We start from the raw sequence: 18,047 nt of genomic DNA on the forward strand, positions 1-18,047 counted from the left end.
CAAAAACCTCAAATTTGGGCTCATCAGACCAAAGGACAGATTCCCACCAATCTAATCTAATGTCCATTGCTTGTGGTTCTTGGCCCAAGCAAGTCTCTTCTTATTATTGGTGTCCTTTAGTAGTGGTTTCTTTGCAGCAAGTCGACTATGAAGGCCTGATTCACTCAGTCTCCTCTGAACAGTGGATGTTTAGGTGTGTCTGTTACTTGAACTCTGTGAAGCATTCATTTGGGCTGCAATTTCTGAGGTTGGTAACTGGACCTATAGTGTGTAAATAACTGGACCAATAGTGTGGAAATAACTGGACCTATAGTGTGTAAATAACTGGACCTATAGTGTGTAAATAACTGGACCTATAGTGTGTAAATAACTGGACCTTTAGTGTGTAAATAACTGGACCTATAGTGTGTAAATAACTGGACCTATAGTGTGGAAATAACTGGACCTATAGTGTGTAAATAACTGAACCTATAGTGTGGAAATAACTGGACCTTTAGTGTGTAAATAACTGGACCTATAGTGTGGAAATAACTGGACCTATAGTGTGTAAATAACTGGACCTATAGTGTGGAAATAAGTGGCCCTATAGTGTCTAAATAACTGGACCTATAGTGTGGAAATAACTGGACCTATAGTGTGTAAATAACTGGACCTTTAGTGTGTAAAAAACTGGACCTTTAGTGTGGAAATAACTGGACCTATAGTGTGTAAAAAACTGGACCTTTAGTGTGGAAATAACTGGACCTATAGTGTGTAAATAACTGGACCTTTAGTGTGTAAAAAAAACTGGACCTTTAGTGTGGAAATAACTGGACCTATAGTGTGTAAATAACTGGACCTTTAGTGTGTAAAAAAATGGACCTATAGTGTGTAAATATATGGACCTATAGTGTGTAAATAACTAGACCTTTAGTGTGTAAATAACTGGACCTATAGTGTGTAAATAACTGGACCTATAGTGTGTAAATAACTGGACCTATAGTGTGTAAATAACTGGACCTTTAGTGTGTAAAAAAACTGGACCTATAGTGTCTAAATAACTGGACCTATAGTGTGTAAATAACTGGACCTATAGTGTGTATATAACTGGACCTATAGTGTGTAAATATATGGACCTATAGTGTGTAAATAACTAGACCTTTAGTGTGTAAATAACTGGACCTATAGTGTGTAAATAACTGGACATATAGTGTGTAAATACCTGGACCTATAGTGTGGAAATAACTGGACCTATAGTGTGGAAATAACTGGACCTTTAGTGTGGAAATAACTGGACCTATAGTGTGGAAATAACTGGACCTATAGTGTGGAAATAACTGGACCTTTAGTGTGGAAATAACTGGACCTTTAGTGTGTAAATAACTGGACCTATAGTGTGTAAATAACTGTTCTGGACATAGTGTGTAAATACCTGTTCTTGACCTATAGTGTGTAAATAACTGTTCTGGACCTATATTGTGTAAATAACTGTTCTGTGCTTATAGTGTGTAAATAACTGTTCTGGACCTATATTGTGTAAATAACTGTTCTGGACCTATAGTGTGTAAATAACTGTTCTGGACCTATATTGTGTAAATAACTGTTCTGGACCTATAGTGTGTAAATAACTGTTCTGGACCTATATTGTGTAAATAACTGTTCTGGACCTATAGTGTGTAAATAACTGTTCTGGACCTATAGTGTGTAAATAACTGGACCTATAGTGTGTCAATAACTGTTCTGGACCTATATTGTGTAAATAACTGGACCTATAGTGTGGAAATAACTGTTCTGGACCTATAGTGTGTAAATAACTGGACCTATAGTGTGTAAATAACTGGACCTATAGTGTGTAAATAACTGTTCTGGACCTATAGTGTGTAAATAATTGTTGTGGACTTATAGTGTGTAAATAACTGTTCTGGACCTATATTGTGTAAATAACTGTTCTTGACCTATAGTGTGTAAATCTCTGTTCTGGACCTATATTGTGTAAATAACTGTTCTGGACCTATAGTGTGTAAATCACTGTTCTGGACCTATAGTGTGTAAATCACTGTTCTGGACCTATAGTGTGTAAATAACTGTTCTGGACCTATAGTTCTGTAAGGCAATCTGGTTACACTTACAAGACACCACATGTGTGAATGTACTGTCATTAACTACTCTGTGCTCTATGTGTGTGTGTTTCTGTGTGTGTGTGTATCTGTGTGTGTGTGTGTTTCTGTTTGCGTGTGTTTTTGTGTGTGTGTGTTTCTGTCTTTCTGTGTGTGTGTGTGTTCCGGTGTGTGTGTGTGTGTGTGTGTGTTTCTGTGTGTGTTTTACAGAGACAAGACCCTGTATCGTGGAATGCATCGTTTTCTGAGGCTTCTCGTGATGTGTTGAATATCCGCTACACTCTCCTTCCCTACCTCTACACACTCATGTTTTACGCCCACAGCGAAGGAAGTACAGTGGTCCGACCGTTGCTGCATGAGTGAGTACACACACACACACACACACACACACACACACACACACACACACACACACACACACACATACACTCTAACCACTAGGCTACCTGACCTGGCTGTGTATATAATCGATATGTGTTTCACGTTGTCTTTTTCTAAAGATGGAGGAGCAACGTACCCTTGACATGAATGTGTATCAATGTGTCCTCTGGCAGGTTTGTGAGCGACAGGAAGACGTGGGATATCCACAGACAGTTCCTGTGGGGCCCTGCTCTGCTCATCAGCCCGGTCCTGGATGAGGTAACTGACCACTTATATATCTGTCCTGGATGAGGTTACTAACCACTTATATATCTGTCCTGGATGAGGTTACTAACCACTTATATATCTGTCCTGGATGAGGTTACTAACCACTTATATATCTGTCCTGGATGAAGTAACTAACCACTTATATATCTGTCCTGGATGAGGTTACTAACCACTTATATATCTGTCCTGGATGAGGTTACTAACCACTTATATATCTGTCCTGGATGAAGTAACTAACCACTTATATATCTGTCCTGGATGAGGTTACTAACAACTTCTATATCGGTCCTGGATTAGGTAACTAACCACTTATATATCTGTCCTGGATGAGGTTACTAACCACGTATATATCTGTCCTAACCACTTATATATCTGTCCTGGATGAGGTTACTAACCACTTATATATCTGTCCTGGATGAGGTAACTAACCACTTATATATCTGTCCTGGATGAGGTTACTAACCACTTATATATCTGTCCTGGATGAGGTTACTAACCACTTATATATCTGTCCTGGATGAGGTAACTAACCACGTATATATCTGTCCTGGATGAGGTTACTAACCACTTATATATCTGTCCCGGATGAGGTAACTAACCACTTATGTATCTGTCCTGGATGAGGTAACTAACCACTCATATATCTGTCTTGGATAAGTTAACTAACCACTTATATTATATAGTGGGGCAAAAAAGTATTTAGTCTGCCACCAATTGTGCAAGTTCTCCCACTTAAAAAGATGAGAGAGGCCTGTAATTTTCATCATAGGTACACTTCAACTATGACAGGCAAAATGAGAAAAAAAATCCAGAAAATCACATTGTAGGATTTTTAATTAATTTATTTGCAAATTAAGGTTGGAAAATAAGCAAGATTTCTGGCTCTCACAGACCTGTAACTTCTTCTTTAACCTTTCTGATCTCCCCATCCCGGATCCGGGTTCGTGAATACAGACTCAAGCTCATTACCATAACGCAACGTTAACTATTCATGAAAATCGCAAATGAAATGAAATAAATATGCTAGCTCTCAAGCTTAGCCTTTTGTTAACAACACTGTCATCTCAGATTTTCAAAATATGCTTCTCAACCATTGCAAAACAAGCATTTGTGTAACAGTATTGATGGCTAACGTAGCATTTAGCATTAGCATTCAGCTGGCAACATTTACACAAAAAAACAGAAAAGCATTCAAAAAAATCATTTACCTTTGAAGAACTTCAGATGTTTTCAATGAGGAGACTCTCAGATAGCAAATGTTCAGTTTTTCCTGAAAGATTATTTGTTTAGGACAAATCGCTCCGTTTTCTGCGTCACGTTTAGCTATGAAAAAAACCCTGTATCCAGAATTGTGTAAATCTATCAGCAAGCTCATTAGCATAACACAACGTTAACTATTTATGAAAATCGCAAATTAAATGAAATAAATATGCCATCTCTCAAGCTTAGCCTTTTGTAAACAACACTGTCATCTCAGATTTTCAAAATATGCTTCTCAACCATAGGAAAACAATCATTTGTGTAAAAGTAGCTAGCTAGAGTTAGCATTTCGCGTTAGCATTTAGCGTTAGCATTAGCGTTAGCATCCAGCACGCAACATTAACAAAAACATAAAAGCCTTCAAATAAAATAATTTACCTTTGAAGAACTTCTGATGTTTTCAATGAGGATACTCTCAGTTAGATAGCAGATGCTCAGTTTTTCCAAAAAGATTCCTTGTGTATTAGAAATAGCTCCGTTTTATACATCACATTTGGCTACCAAAAAAAATCCATAAATTCAGTCCTCAAAACGCAAACTTTTTTCCAAATTAACTCCATAATATCGACTGAAAACATGGCAAACGTTGTTTAGAATCAATCATCAAGGTGTTTTTCACATATCTCTTCATTGATACATTGTTCTTGGACACATGCTTTCTCCCCTGAATCAAATGGTAAAGAGGAAGCAGCTGGCAATTGCGCACCGAATTCGACGCAGGACACCAGGCGGACACTTGGAAAATGTAGTCTCTTATGGTCAATCTTCCAATGATATGCCTGCAAATACGTCACAATGCTGCTAAGACCTTGGGCGAACGACAGAAAGTGTAGGCTCATTCGTTGCGCAATCACAGCCATATAAGGAGAGAATGGAAAACAGAGCTTCAGAAATTCTGCTAATTCCTGGGTGATGCATTATCTTGGTTTCGCCTGTAGAGTTCTATGAGTTCTGGGGCACTTACAGACAAAATCTTTGCAGATTCTGAAACTTCAGAGTGTTTTCTTTCCAAAACTGTCAAGAATATGCATAGTCGAGCATCTTTTCGTGACAAAATATCGCGCTTAAAACGGGAACGTTTTTTATCCAAAAATGAAATAGCGCCCCTAGAGCTCTAACAGGTTTTAAGAGGCTCCTCTGTCTTCCACTCGTTACCTGTATTAATGGCACCTGTTTGAAATTGTAATCAGTATAAAAGACACCTTTCCACAACCTCAAACAGTCACACTCCAAACTCCACGATGGCCAAGACCAAAGAGCTGTCAAAGGACACCAGAAACAAAATTGAAGACCTGCACCAGGCTGGGAAGACTGAATCTGCAATAGGTAAGCAGCTTGGTTTTAAGAAATCAACTGTGGGAGCAATTATAAGGAAATGGAAGACATACAAGAACACTGATAATCTCCCTCGATCTGGGGCTCCACACAAGATCTCACCCCGTGGGGTCAAAATGATCACAAGAACGGTGAGCAAAAATCCCAGAACCACACGGGGGGGACCTAGTGAATGACCTGCAGGGAGCTGGGACCAAAGTAACAAAGCCTACCATCAGTAACACACTACACCGCCAGGGACTCAAATCCTGCAGTGCCAGACGTGTCCCCCTGCTTAATCCAGTACATGTCCAGGCCCGTCTGAAGTTTGCTAGAGAGCATTTGGATGATCCAGAAGAAGATTGGGAGAATGTCATATGGTCCGATGAAACCAAAATATGACTTTTTGGTAAAAACTCAACTCGTCGTGTTTGGAGGACAAAGAATGCTGAGTTGCATCCAAAGAACACCATACCTACTGTGAAGCATGGGGGTGGAAACATCATGCTTTGGGGCTGTGTTTCTGAAAAGGGACCAGGACGACTGATCCGTGTAAAGGAAAGAATGAATGGGGCCATGTATCGTGAGATTTTGAGTGAAAACCTCCTTCCATCAGCAAGGGCATTGAAGATGAAACGTGGCTGGGTCTTTCAGCATGACAATGATCCCAAACACACCGCCCGGGCAACGAAGGAGTGGCTTCGTAAGAATCATTTCAAGGTCCTGGAGTGGCCTAGCCAGTCTCCAGATCTCAACCCCATAGAAAATCTTTGGAGGGAGTTGAAAGTCCGTGTTGCCCAGCAACAGCCCATAAAACATCACAGCTCTTGAGGAGATCTGCATGGAGGAATGGGCCAAAATACCAGCAACAGTGTGTGAAAACCTTGTGAAGACTTTACAGAAAACGTTTGACCTCTGTCATTGCCAACAAAGGGTATATAACAAAGTATTGAGATAATTGAACAAATACTTATTTTCCACCATAATTTGCAAATAAATTCATAAAAAATCCTATAATGTAATTTTCTGGAATTTTTTTCCTCATTTTGTCTGTTGGTAGGTAAAGTGTACCTATGATGAAAATTACAGGCCTCTCTCATCTTTTTAAGTGGGAGAACTTGCACAATTGGTGGCTGACTAAATACTAAATACTTTTTTGCCCAACTGTATATCTGTAACAAATTCCCTGTCAACATTCCCAAATAACAATTGGAATGAGTAATATAGTTATTTTCATTTAATGTGTTATTTTAACCCTGTTTGATTGACAGGGGGCCAGAGAGGTACAGGGCTACATCCCAGACGACCTCTGGTATGACTTCCACACGGTGAGGCACCAAAACACACTCACACATTGTGATTGATATAAATGTAGAAATTGATGTTAAAATCCATTTAGAATGATTGTTGTATTCATATTAATGATGAATTCTGTTGTAATGGTGTGTCTAGGCCAAGGCTATTGAGGTGAAGGGCCAGATGATAACCATGCCTACACCTCTAGACCACATCAACCTCCACGTGAGAGGAGGATACATCCTGCCCTGGCAGAAACCAGAGAACAACACACACTACAGGTGTGTGTGTGTGTGTGTGTGTGTGTGTGTGTGTGTGTGTGTGTGTGTGTGTGTGTGTGTGTGTGTGTGTGTAACCAGAGAACAACACACACTACAGGTGTGTGTGTGTGTGAAACCAGAGAACAATACACACTACAGGTGTGTGTGTGTGTTAGATGTGCTATTCATTGTGGAGGGAGGGAGACAATGGTGAGGGATCAGATGTAACTCAGCAGCATGAATATTAATGTCTGTCCTTAGAAAGCGGTATAAATAAACCCCCACAATGCACTGCAGGTGACATACACTTGTCATTGTCCTTCAGCGGTCCGCAATCACCTCTCTCTCTCTCTCATTCTCTCTCTCTCTCAATCTCTGTCTTTCTCTGTCTCTCTCTCTCTCTCTCACGCTTTCTCAATTTATCTCTCTCTCTCACTCTTTCTCAATCTCTCTCTCTCTCTCTCTCTCTCTCTCTCTCTCTCATTCTCTCTCTGTCTCTCTCTCTCTCTCTCTTTCTCAATGTATCTCTCTCTCTCTCTCTCTCACTCTTTCTCAATCTCTCTCTCTCTCTCTCTCTCTCACACTCTTTCTCAATCTCTCTCTCTCTCAATCTCTCTCTCTCTCATTCTCTCATTCTCTTTCTCTGATTGTCTCTCTCCACTCCCCTTCAGTCGGAAGAATCCTCTGGGGCTGATCGTTGCCCTGAGCGACAATGGAACTGCACAAGGTTCCCTGTTCTGGGATGATGGGGAGGGGATCGGTGAGTAGACACATGACACACACACAGGGACACACACAGACACACACACAGACACACACAGACATACACACACACAGACACAGTGTCTGTCTCTGACATGGCGGAGTGTGTTTGAAGTGGTATGAGGGCTCCTGTCAGATAGAAGAAGAGAGAAGAAGAGTGACAGGAACTATTACTGTAATAACCCTGTCTCTGCCTGGAAATATGCTCTCCATCACTCACTCTTTTATCTCTCTCTCTCTCTCTTTCTCTCTCCCTCTTTCTCTCTCCCCAGATACGTATGCGAGTAAGCAGTACCTACACAACACTTTCATAGTTGCTTCGGTGAGTTCACATGTTGACAGGTCACCTGGGCTGGGACGAGAGAATCCTTTCAGTGTCTAGCTTCTTGAACGTCACTCAAAAGCACTTTGTTGTTGCAATGGATTGGAGTGAATGGGAACCAGCACCAGTAGACTGCCCAATCGTCTCTTCTTCCTAGGGTTGGGGTGAATGAACTCTTGCTTTGGGTACAACCAGAACATACTGTTTCCTAACCAGGGGTTTATGTTCGTTTGTGATAGGGCAGAAACTCAGTCATTACTGCGACCAATGGGAATCACACCCACACACACACACAAACAGACATGTACAGACACTCACACACACACACACACACACACACACACACACACACACACACACACACACACACACACACACACACACACACACACGCTTTGGTAGCCAAACATCTGTGGCTGTCTGCCTGCCATTAGCCCCATTCCAAAACAATTTCACTGTTAATATTGAGCCAGAGAGAGCGAGAGAGAGTGTGTGTGTGTGTGTGTGTGTGTGTGTGTGTGTGTGTGTGTGTGTGTGTGTGCCTGCGTGCGTGCGTGTCTGGACCAGTTACGAGAGTCAGATACGGGAGGAGGAGTTAGGCAATGAGGACACTGCTGCCCAGGTGATCTGTGGGTAATATGCCACATTGGATGGATGTGTGTGTGTGTGTGTGTGTGTGTGTGTGTGTGTGTGTGTGTGTGTGTGTGTGTGTGTGTGTGTGTGTGTGTGTGTGTGTGTGTGTGTTTGTGTGTGTGTGTGAGAGAGTCAGATATGGGAGGAGGAGTCAGTACTGCCCAGCTGATCTGTGGGTAATATACCACATTGGATGGATGTGTGTGTGTGTGTGAGAGTCAGATATGGGAGGAGGAGTCAGTGCTGCCCAGCTGATCTGTGGGTAATATGCCACATTGGATGGATGTGTGTGTGACAATAAAACCCAGTTCATCAGAACAGCCACAGCACGGAGCAGCTCCTTCTGGTGATTTAAATCCTCAAATAATCCTGATAATGATAAACATGGTGAATGGAGCCAGAATGGAGCCATTTGCAGCCAGAACGAGGCCAAAATGGAGCCAGAAATGAGGCTAGAATATAGCCAGAATTGGGCCAGAGTGAGGCCAGAATGAAGCCAGATTGAGGCCAGAATGAGGCCAGAATGGAGCCAGGATAGAGCCAGAATAGAGTCCAGAATAGAGCCAGAATGAGGCCAGATTGAGGCCAGATTAGATCCAGAATAGAGCCAGAATGAGGCCAGAATAGAGCCAGAATTGACTAGAACACACATGAGCTCAATTAATCCACAAATGGGTATCGGTCCAGCCATGAAGAGCTCATTTTTCAGTGGTTAGGTGTGTGTGTGTGTGTGTGTGTGTGTGTGTGTGTGTGTGTGTGTGTGTGTGTGTGTGTGTGTGTGTGTGTGTGTGTGTGTGTGTGTGTGTGTGTGTGTGTGTGTGTGTGTGTGTGTGTGTGTGCGTGCGTGCGTGCGTGCGTGCGTGCGTGCGTGCGTGCGTGTTTGTGTGTGTGCGTGTGTGTTTTGGTAAGTAGGCTGGCATTAGGGGTGGTCGTGTAGTATCACCACTTTAAAGAGGTCTCTACTTTGTGGTTGTGTGATTGCCATGTAACAGCACTGTAGTTTCATTGGTTCAAGTCCAACTCCAAGTGTTTACATGTATTATCAATCACCATGATAGACTGTTTACATGTATTATCAATCATCATGATAGACTGTTTACATGTATTATCAATCACCATGATAGACTGTTTACATGTATTATCAATCACCATGATAGACTGTTTACATGTATTATCAATCACCATGATAGACTGTTTACATGTATTATCAATCACCATGATAGACTGTTTACATGTATTATCAATCACCATGATAGACTGTTTACATGTATTATCAATCACCATGATAGACTGTTTACATGTATTATCAATCACCATGATAGACTGTTTACATGTAAATATCAATCACCTTGATAGACTGTTTATGTTCTATCAATCACCTTCATAGACTTCTTTGACCTTCCTCTCCTGTCTTCTGTCAGAACACCCTGACCTGCCATGTGATGGTCAATGGTCTGCTGGTGGCTGACAGGCTGACCCTGGGTGTGGTGAACGTGTGGGGGGTTGGCAGCGTTCCTGTCACAGAGGTCACCCTACGAGATGGACCAGGCTCAGTAAAACAGGTCACCTTTCAACACAACACCAGCACTAAGGTGAGACACAAACTACACCACAACACACAACACCTTAATCACAACACAACACACGCATTCTCTACCACAACACACCATACCACAACACAACACACACATTCTATACCACAACACACTACACCACAACACACGCATGCCATACCACAACACACCATACCACAACACAACACACACATTCTCTACCACAACACACCATACCACAACACAACACACACATTCCCTACCACAACACACCATACCACAACACAACACACGCATTCCCTACCACAACACACCATACCACAACACAACACACACATTCTCTACCACAACACACTACACCACAACACACGCATGCCATACCACAACACACCATACCACAACACAACACACACATTCTCTACCACAACACACTACACCACAACACACGCATGCCATACCACAACACACCATACCACATCACAACACACACATTCTCTACCACAACACACTACACCACAACACACGCATGCCATACCACAACACACCATACCACATCACAACACACACATTCTCTACCACAACATACTACACCACAACACACGCATGCCATACCACAACACACCATACCACATCACAACACACACATTCTCTACCACAACATACTACACCACAACACACGCATGCCATACCACAACACACCATACCACAACACAACACACGCATGCCATACCACAACACACCATACCACAACACAACACACACATTCTCTACCACAACACACTACACCACAACACACGCATGCCATACCACAATACAACTCAACAAAACAAAACACACCACACTAAAACACAACAGAACACAGCACAACACACTCAGAACACACTCAGAACACACTCAGAACACACTCAGAACACACTCAGATCAAACAAGCAGAGCAGAACTGATAAAGAAGAGCATGTCTATTCAGAGGTTCTACTCTACCCCAGTTAGTCTTTGACATTGGGCCAAACACATTGTGCCACAGGCTGTCTTACAACAGTGGCTAGACTGTAGGCTTAGAATTGTCCCCACAGCGGATGGGTGATGATCTGCCAGAACAAGATGTCTGCCATGACTCATTATCTAATAGCTGTAATCAGGGAGGTCACCTTGTGGTTCCTTTGTCATAAACATGAGCTACGAGCAGGAAGAGCAGCCAGAGGAAGTTACACAGAGAGTACAGGAAGTGTAAGACAACACTAATCAACAGCGGAGGAGATGGATGGCAATAGTAAGGCAGGAGTAACGGATGGTTAGAGGACACATTTGCAAGATTACATTTTGTCTGCATCCTCATTTACCCTGTGATTAAGTGTATTCTTCCAGGGGTACAGTATACTGTATTTACTCTGACTATCAACGCCTTGTAACCGATAGCAACACACTCCATCAATAATCATTGGAGAGGGAACATAGGAGACTGAGATGAATCCCAGGTGGTGGAGGGAAAGACACGGGGATGCAGTTGTCATGTATTTAAATACATGGTATTCTAGCAGCAGCCCATCCATACATCTCCTTCAGTGCTTTTCACACTGGATAACAAGTTCAAATAACAGGCTGTTCCATCTCTCGTTCACCATGTTAGTGTCTGGCTGCTGCTACACACACACACACACACACACACACACACACACACACACACACACACACACACACACACACACACACACACACACATACATACACAAAGCACACCCACACACAAACACTCCTATGTACAGTTGAGGTCGGAGGTTTACATACACTTAGGTTGGAGACATTAAAACTCGTTTTTCAACCACTCCACAAATTCCTTTTTATCAAACTATAGTTTTGGCAAGTCGGTTAGGACATGTACTTTGTGCATGACACAACTCATTTTTCCAACAATTGTTTACAGGCAGATGATTTAACTTATAATTCACTGTATCACAATTCCAGTGGGTCAGAAGTTTTAAAAACACTAAGTTGACTGTGCCTTTAAACAGCTTGGAAAATTCCAGAATATTATGTCATGGCTTTAGAAGCTTCTGATTGGTTAATTGACATCATCAATTGGTGTACCTGTGGATGTATTTCAAGGCCTACTCAGTGCCCCTTTGCTTGACATCATGGGAAAATCAATAGAAATCAGCCAAAACTGGCTCTAACAAGAATATAAAAAGGAGTGGGAAGCCCCGGTGTACAACTAAGCAAGAGGACAAGTACATTAGAGTGTCTAGTTTGAGAAACAGACGCCTCACAAGTCCTCAACTGGCAGCTTCATTAAATAGTACCCGCAAAACACCAGTCTCAACAGCACTGGGGCCTCCCACTCCTTGTTCTATTCTGGTTAGAGCCAATTTGCGCTTTTCTGTGAACGGAGTAGTACACATCATTGTACAAGCTCTTCAGTTTCAGGCAATTTCTTGCATTGAATAGCCTTCATTTCTCAGAACAAGAATAGACTGACGAGTTTCAGAAGAAAGTTTTTTGTTTCTAACCATTTTGAGCCTGTAATCTAACCCACAAATGCTGATGCTCCACATACTCAACCAGTCTAAAGGCCAGTTTAATTGCTTCTTTAATCAGGACAACAGCTTTCAGCTGTGCTAACATAATTGCAAAAGTGTTTTCTAATGATCAATTCGCCTTTTTAAAATGATAAACTTGGATTAGCTAACACAACGTGCCATTGGAACAGAGGAGTGATGGTTGCTGATAATGGGCCTCTGTACACCTATGTAGATATTTCATTTTAAAAAATCTGCTGTTTCCAGCTACAATAGTCATTTACAACATTTTGTCTACACTGTATTTCTGATCAATTTGATATTATTTTAATGGACCAAAAATGTGCTTTTCTTTCAAAAACAAGGACATTTCTAAGTGACCCCAAACTTTTGTATGGTAGTGTATATTCTATCTGAAGGGTTTGTCTCAATACAAACACAGACTACTCTATCCAGTTTCACAGTTGCTTTCCCAAACAAGAGTGGTGAAAATGACTATTTTGTTAGAATGCACTGTGAGTTCAGAGTTCTGATCATGCCATGTGTGTGTGTGTTTACGTGCCGTTTGTGTGTGTGTGTTTGTTTGTGTGTGTAAGTGTGTGTGTTTACATGATGTGTGTTTGTGTGTATGTGTTTACATGCTATGCTATGTCCGTGTGTTTACATTATGTGTTTTTGTGTGTATGTGTATGTGTGTGATTACATGCTATGTCTCTGTGTGTGTGTGTGTGTGTGTGTGTGTGTGTGTGTGTGTGTGTGTGTGTGTGTGTGTCTATGTGTGTGTGTGTGTGTGTGTTTGTTTACATGCTGTGTGTGTCTGTGTATGTGTATGTGTTTGCATGCTTTTTGTGTGTGTGTGTGTGTGTGTGTGTTTACATGCTATGTCTGTGTGTGTGTGTGTGTTTACATGCTATGTGTGTGTGTGTGTGTGTTTACATACTATGTGTGTGTGTGTGTGTTTGTGTGTGTGTGTGTTTACATGCTATGTGTGTGTGTGTGTGTGTGTGTGTGTGTGTGTGTGTGTGTGTGTGTGTGTGTGTGTGTGTGTGTGTGTGTGTGTGTTTACATGCCATATGTGTATACCCAACCAGTCATGCATTGTATGTGATCATCAGTGTCATTCTGAGAGGTGTGTTTGGACTGATGATGCGTTTTCCTCCAGGTGCTGATTGCCGATGCCACTGATCTATCTTTCCGCGTGGACCAGAACTTCACGCTCATATGGAAAACAAACACCTAATCACATTCACATCAACACTGCACTGCCATACAATGTGTTATTTAAAACAGTGGTGGAAAAAGTACCCAATAAAAGTATTGATTCCTTAATTAAAAAAAGTTAAAGTGAAAGTCTCTCAGTAAAATACTATTTGAATAAAGGTTTAAAATTATTTTGTTTTATATATACTTAAGTTGAAAAAGTAAATGTAATTGCTAAAATATACTTAAGTATCAAAAGTAAAAGTATAAATTATTTTAAATTCCTTAACGCAAACCAACCGGCACCATTTGTTTTTATTTGAATGTATTTTTACGGATTGGCACACTCCAACACTCCAACACTCCAACACTCCAACACTCCAACACCGCAACACTCCAACACTCCAACACTCCAACACCGCAACACTCCAACACTCCAACACCGCAACACTCCAACACTCCAACACTTCAACACTTCAACACTCCAACACTTCAACACTCCAACACTCCAACACTCCAACACTCCAACACTCCAACACTCCAACACTCCAACACTTCAACACTCCAACACTCCAACACTTCAACACTCCAACACTCCAACACTCCAACACTCCAACACTCCAACACTCCAACACTCCAACACTCCAACACTTCATCACTCCAACACTTCAACACTCCAACACTTCAACACTTCATCACTCCAACACTCCAAAACTCCAACACTTAAACACTCCAACACTTCAACACTTCATCACTCCAACACTCCAACACTCCAACACTCCAACACTCCAACACTCCAACACTCCAACACTTCAACACTTCAACACTCCAACACTTCAACACTCCAACACTCCAACACTCCAACACTCCAACACTCCAACACTGCAACACCCCAACACTCCAACACTGCAACACCCCAACACCCCAACACCCCAACACTTCAACACTCCAACACCCCAACACCCCAACACCCCAACACCCCAACACCCCAACACTTCAACACTCCAACACTCCAACACTCCAACACTCCAACACTTCAACACTTCAACACTCCAACACTCCAACACTCCAACACTCCAACACTGCAACACCCCAACACCCCAACACCCCAACACTTCAACACTCCAACACCCCAACACCCCAACACCCCAACACCCCAACACTTCAACACTCCAACACTCCAACACTCCAACACCCCAACACTCCAACACTCCAACACTCCAACACTCCAACACTGCAACACTCCAACACTCCAACACTCCAACACTCCAACACTGCAACACCCCAACACCCCAACACTCCAACACTCCAACACTCCAACACTCCAACACCCCAACACCCCAACACTCCAACACTCCAACACTCCAACACTCCAACACCCCAACACCCCAACACTCCAACACTCCAACACTCCAACACTCCAACACTGCAACACTCCAACACTCCAACACTCCAACACTCCAACACTTCAACACTCCAACACTCCAACACTCCAACACTGCAACACTCCAACACTCCAACACTCCAACACTCCAACACTGCAACACTCCAACACTCCAACACTCCAACACTCCAACACTCCAACACTTCAACACTCCAACACTGCAACACTCCAACACTCCAACACTCCAACACTCCAACACTCCAACACTTCAACACTCCAACACTTCAACACTCCAACACTCCAACACTGCAACACTCCAACACTCCAACACCCCAACACTCCAACACTGCAACACTCCAACACTCCAACACCCCAACACCCCAACACCCCAACACTGCAACACCCCAACACCCCAACACTCCAACACTCCAACACTCCAACATAATTTACAAATGAAACGTGTGTTTAGTGAGTCTGCTAGATATTTTGGACCGTTTTCCTGTCCTGCTAGACATTCAAAATGTAACGAGTACTTTTGGGTGTCAGGGAAAATGTTTGGAGCAAAAAGTACATTAAAAGTACAGTGAAAATAAACGTCAGAAATATAAATATTAAAGTATAGATACCCCCCCCCCCCCCCGAAAAAAAAAAAACTAGTTAAGTAGCATTTTAAAGTATTTCTAATTAAGTACTTGACACCACTGTATTTACATTTTCACAATCTGCAATTGTCTGTTTGAATGTCTCATTTAATTGTAAGTCATGTGTAACATAAATAAACTGACCTGAAATAGAATAATGTTTTTTTTTTTTTTATCAACTTAATTTGTGTGTTGATTTTACCATTGAAAAGGAGGGTAGTTGAGGGTGAGAAGGAACACTATTGAGATCCAGCCCATGTTTAATTTGTCCCCTGAAGTACGAGAACGAGAAGCACCAGTCTGCTGGAGTGGAACTAAGGGCTGCAAACTTTTCAAAGTGTCGGAGTGTAACGCTAATTAGGGAAGGGATGCAGTGTCTGTGTGTTTGTGTGTGTGTGTGTGTGTGTGTGTGTATTTGGGAATGGAATTAGACCCTAATTATTGTTCTCACCTGCGGCGAGCCATCTACCTGAGTGTCACACCTCATTAAACTCCCATCTAACAATACAATAATCAATTATTAATTCTCTGCTGTAAACATAATGATATCAATTTAGCCACGGGGACCTCGACTTGATTTCCGCTCTAATCGGCAGTCCCTCGGGAGGGGTGGGGGGGGGGGGGGGGGGTGGAGGGATGGGGGGGGGGGGGGGGTGGAGGGATGGGGGGTGGAGGGGTGTTGGGGTGGATGACAGGAAGGGATCTTGTCATTGTGAGACACTGATGAATATTCAGGTGGATCACTCAAGAGTGATTTCGAAATTTTACGTTTGGAGCAACATCTAAATTTGATGATTGGAGAAACAGAAAGACACTGAGCAGGAGGAGTCAATCCAGGATGTCAAAAAATATTTCAAAATATGATGTTAGGGGCAACTTCAACATTTGATGTTTGGAGCAACTTCAACATTTGATGTTAGGAGCAACTTCAACATTTTTGATGTTAGGAGCAACTTCAACATTTTTGATGTTAGGAGCAACTTCAACATTTTTGATGTTAGGAGCAACTTCAACATTTTTGATGTTAGGAGCAACTTAAACATTTGATGTTAGGAGCAACTTCAACATTTTTGATGTTTGGAGCAACTTCAACATTTGATGTTAGGAGCAACTTCAACATTTTTGATGTTAGGAGCAACTTCAACATTTTTGATGTTTGGAGCAACTTCAACATTTGATGTTTGGAGCAACTTCAACATTTTTGATGTTTGGAGCAACTTCAACATTTGATGTTAGGAGCAACTTCAACATTTTTGATGTTTGGAGCAACTTCAACATTTGATGTTAGGAGCAACTTCAACATTTTTGATGTTAGGAGCAACTTCAACATTTTTGATGTTAGGAGCAACTTAAACATTTGATGTTAGGAGCAACTTAAACATTTGATGTTAGGAGCAACTTCAACATTTTTGATGTTAGGAGCAACTTCAACATTTTTGATGTTAGGAGCAACTTCAACATTTTTGATGTTAGGAGCAACTTAAACATTTGATGTTAGGAGCAACTTCAAAATGTGATGTTAGGAGCAACTTCAACATTTTTGATGTTAGGAGCAACTTCAACATTTTTGATGTTAGGAGCAACTTCAAAATGTGATGTTTGGAGCAACTTCAAAATTTGATGTTTGGAGCAACTTCAAAATTTGACACTTGTATAAACGTGAACAGACGTCTAATTCTGCAATGAGACTGTGAGACTTTGTTGGAATATTCTAATGGTGTGTGTGTGTGTGTGTGTGTATACGTGTGCTTGCGTGTGTACAGATGGCGTGTGGTGTGTGTCTGTCTAGGAGGATAATGACTTGGGTGTATTGCAGGAGGAAGAGCACAGTCAGAACACCTATTCAATTAACAACACTGTCTGGAACACCATGCACCACCCAGTGTTTTGGGAACACTGCTTAGACTGGCCTGGTTGTCTGCACACACACACACACACAAACACACACACACACACGTATTGCCTGTGCACCATCTCTCTTTAACGCCATTCATATTGAACAGAAGGGGCACCTCTGACTATGCTTTATATTCAAATGTGAAGTTTTTTCTCTGCTCAACGATACTGGTTATTCTTCACCGGAGATCACGTATTTCCTGTATATTTCAACTTAAAGTAGGACAATGTTCTTCCAGGTTTTCAAATTCTTTTTTCAACCACATAGA

General features: G+C 41.8%; 1 protein-coding gene across 3 annotated transcripts in view; it reads left to right on the top strand.

The window, feature by feature from the left end:
• Positions 1 to 14,288, top strand: part of si (sucrase-isomaltase (alpha-glucosidase)) — a 112,701-nt gene extending 98,413 nt beyond the window's left edge. For all 3 annotated transcript variants that reach the window (XM_036961527.1, XM_036961525.1, XM_036961526.1), the window contains exons 41-48: positions 2,307 to 2,455; positions 2,651 to 2,735; positions 6,590 to 6,646; positions 6,771 to 6,895; positions 7,546 to 7,634; positions 7,909 to 7,958; positions 10,013 to 10,183; positions 13,820 to 14,288. In XM_036961527.1, coding sequence (XP_036817422.1) covers positions 2,307 to 2,455; positions 2,651 to 2,735; positions 6,590 to 6,646; positions 6,771 to 6,895; positions 7,546 to 7,634; positions 7,909 to 7,958; positions 10,013 to 10,183; positions 13,820 to 13,897 — 804 coding nt within the window. In that variant the 3' untranslated portion in view covers positions 13,898 to 14,288. The remainder of the gene's footprint in view (positions 1 to 2,306; positions 2,456 to 2,650; positions 2,736 to 6,589; positions 6,647 to 6,770; positions 6,896 to 7,545; positions 7,635 to 7,908; positions 7,959 to 10,012; positions 10,184 to 13,819) is intronic.
• Positions 14,289 to 18,047: the final 3,759 nt, after the last annotated feature.

Source organism: Oncorhynchus mykiss, chromosome 24 (assembly GCF_013265735.2).
Source record: "Oncorhynchus mykiss isolate Arlee chromosome 24, USDA_OmykA_1.1, whole genome shotgun sequence".
In the NCBI taxonomy this organism is placed as follows: Eukaryota; Metazoa; Chordata; class Actinopteri; order Salmoniformes; family Salmonidae; genus Oncorhynchus; species Oncorhynchus mykiss.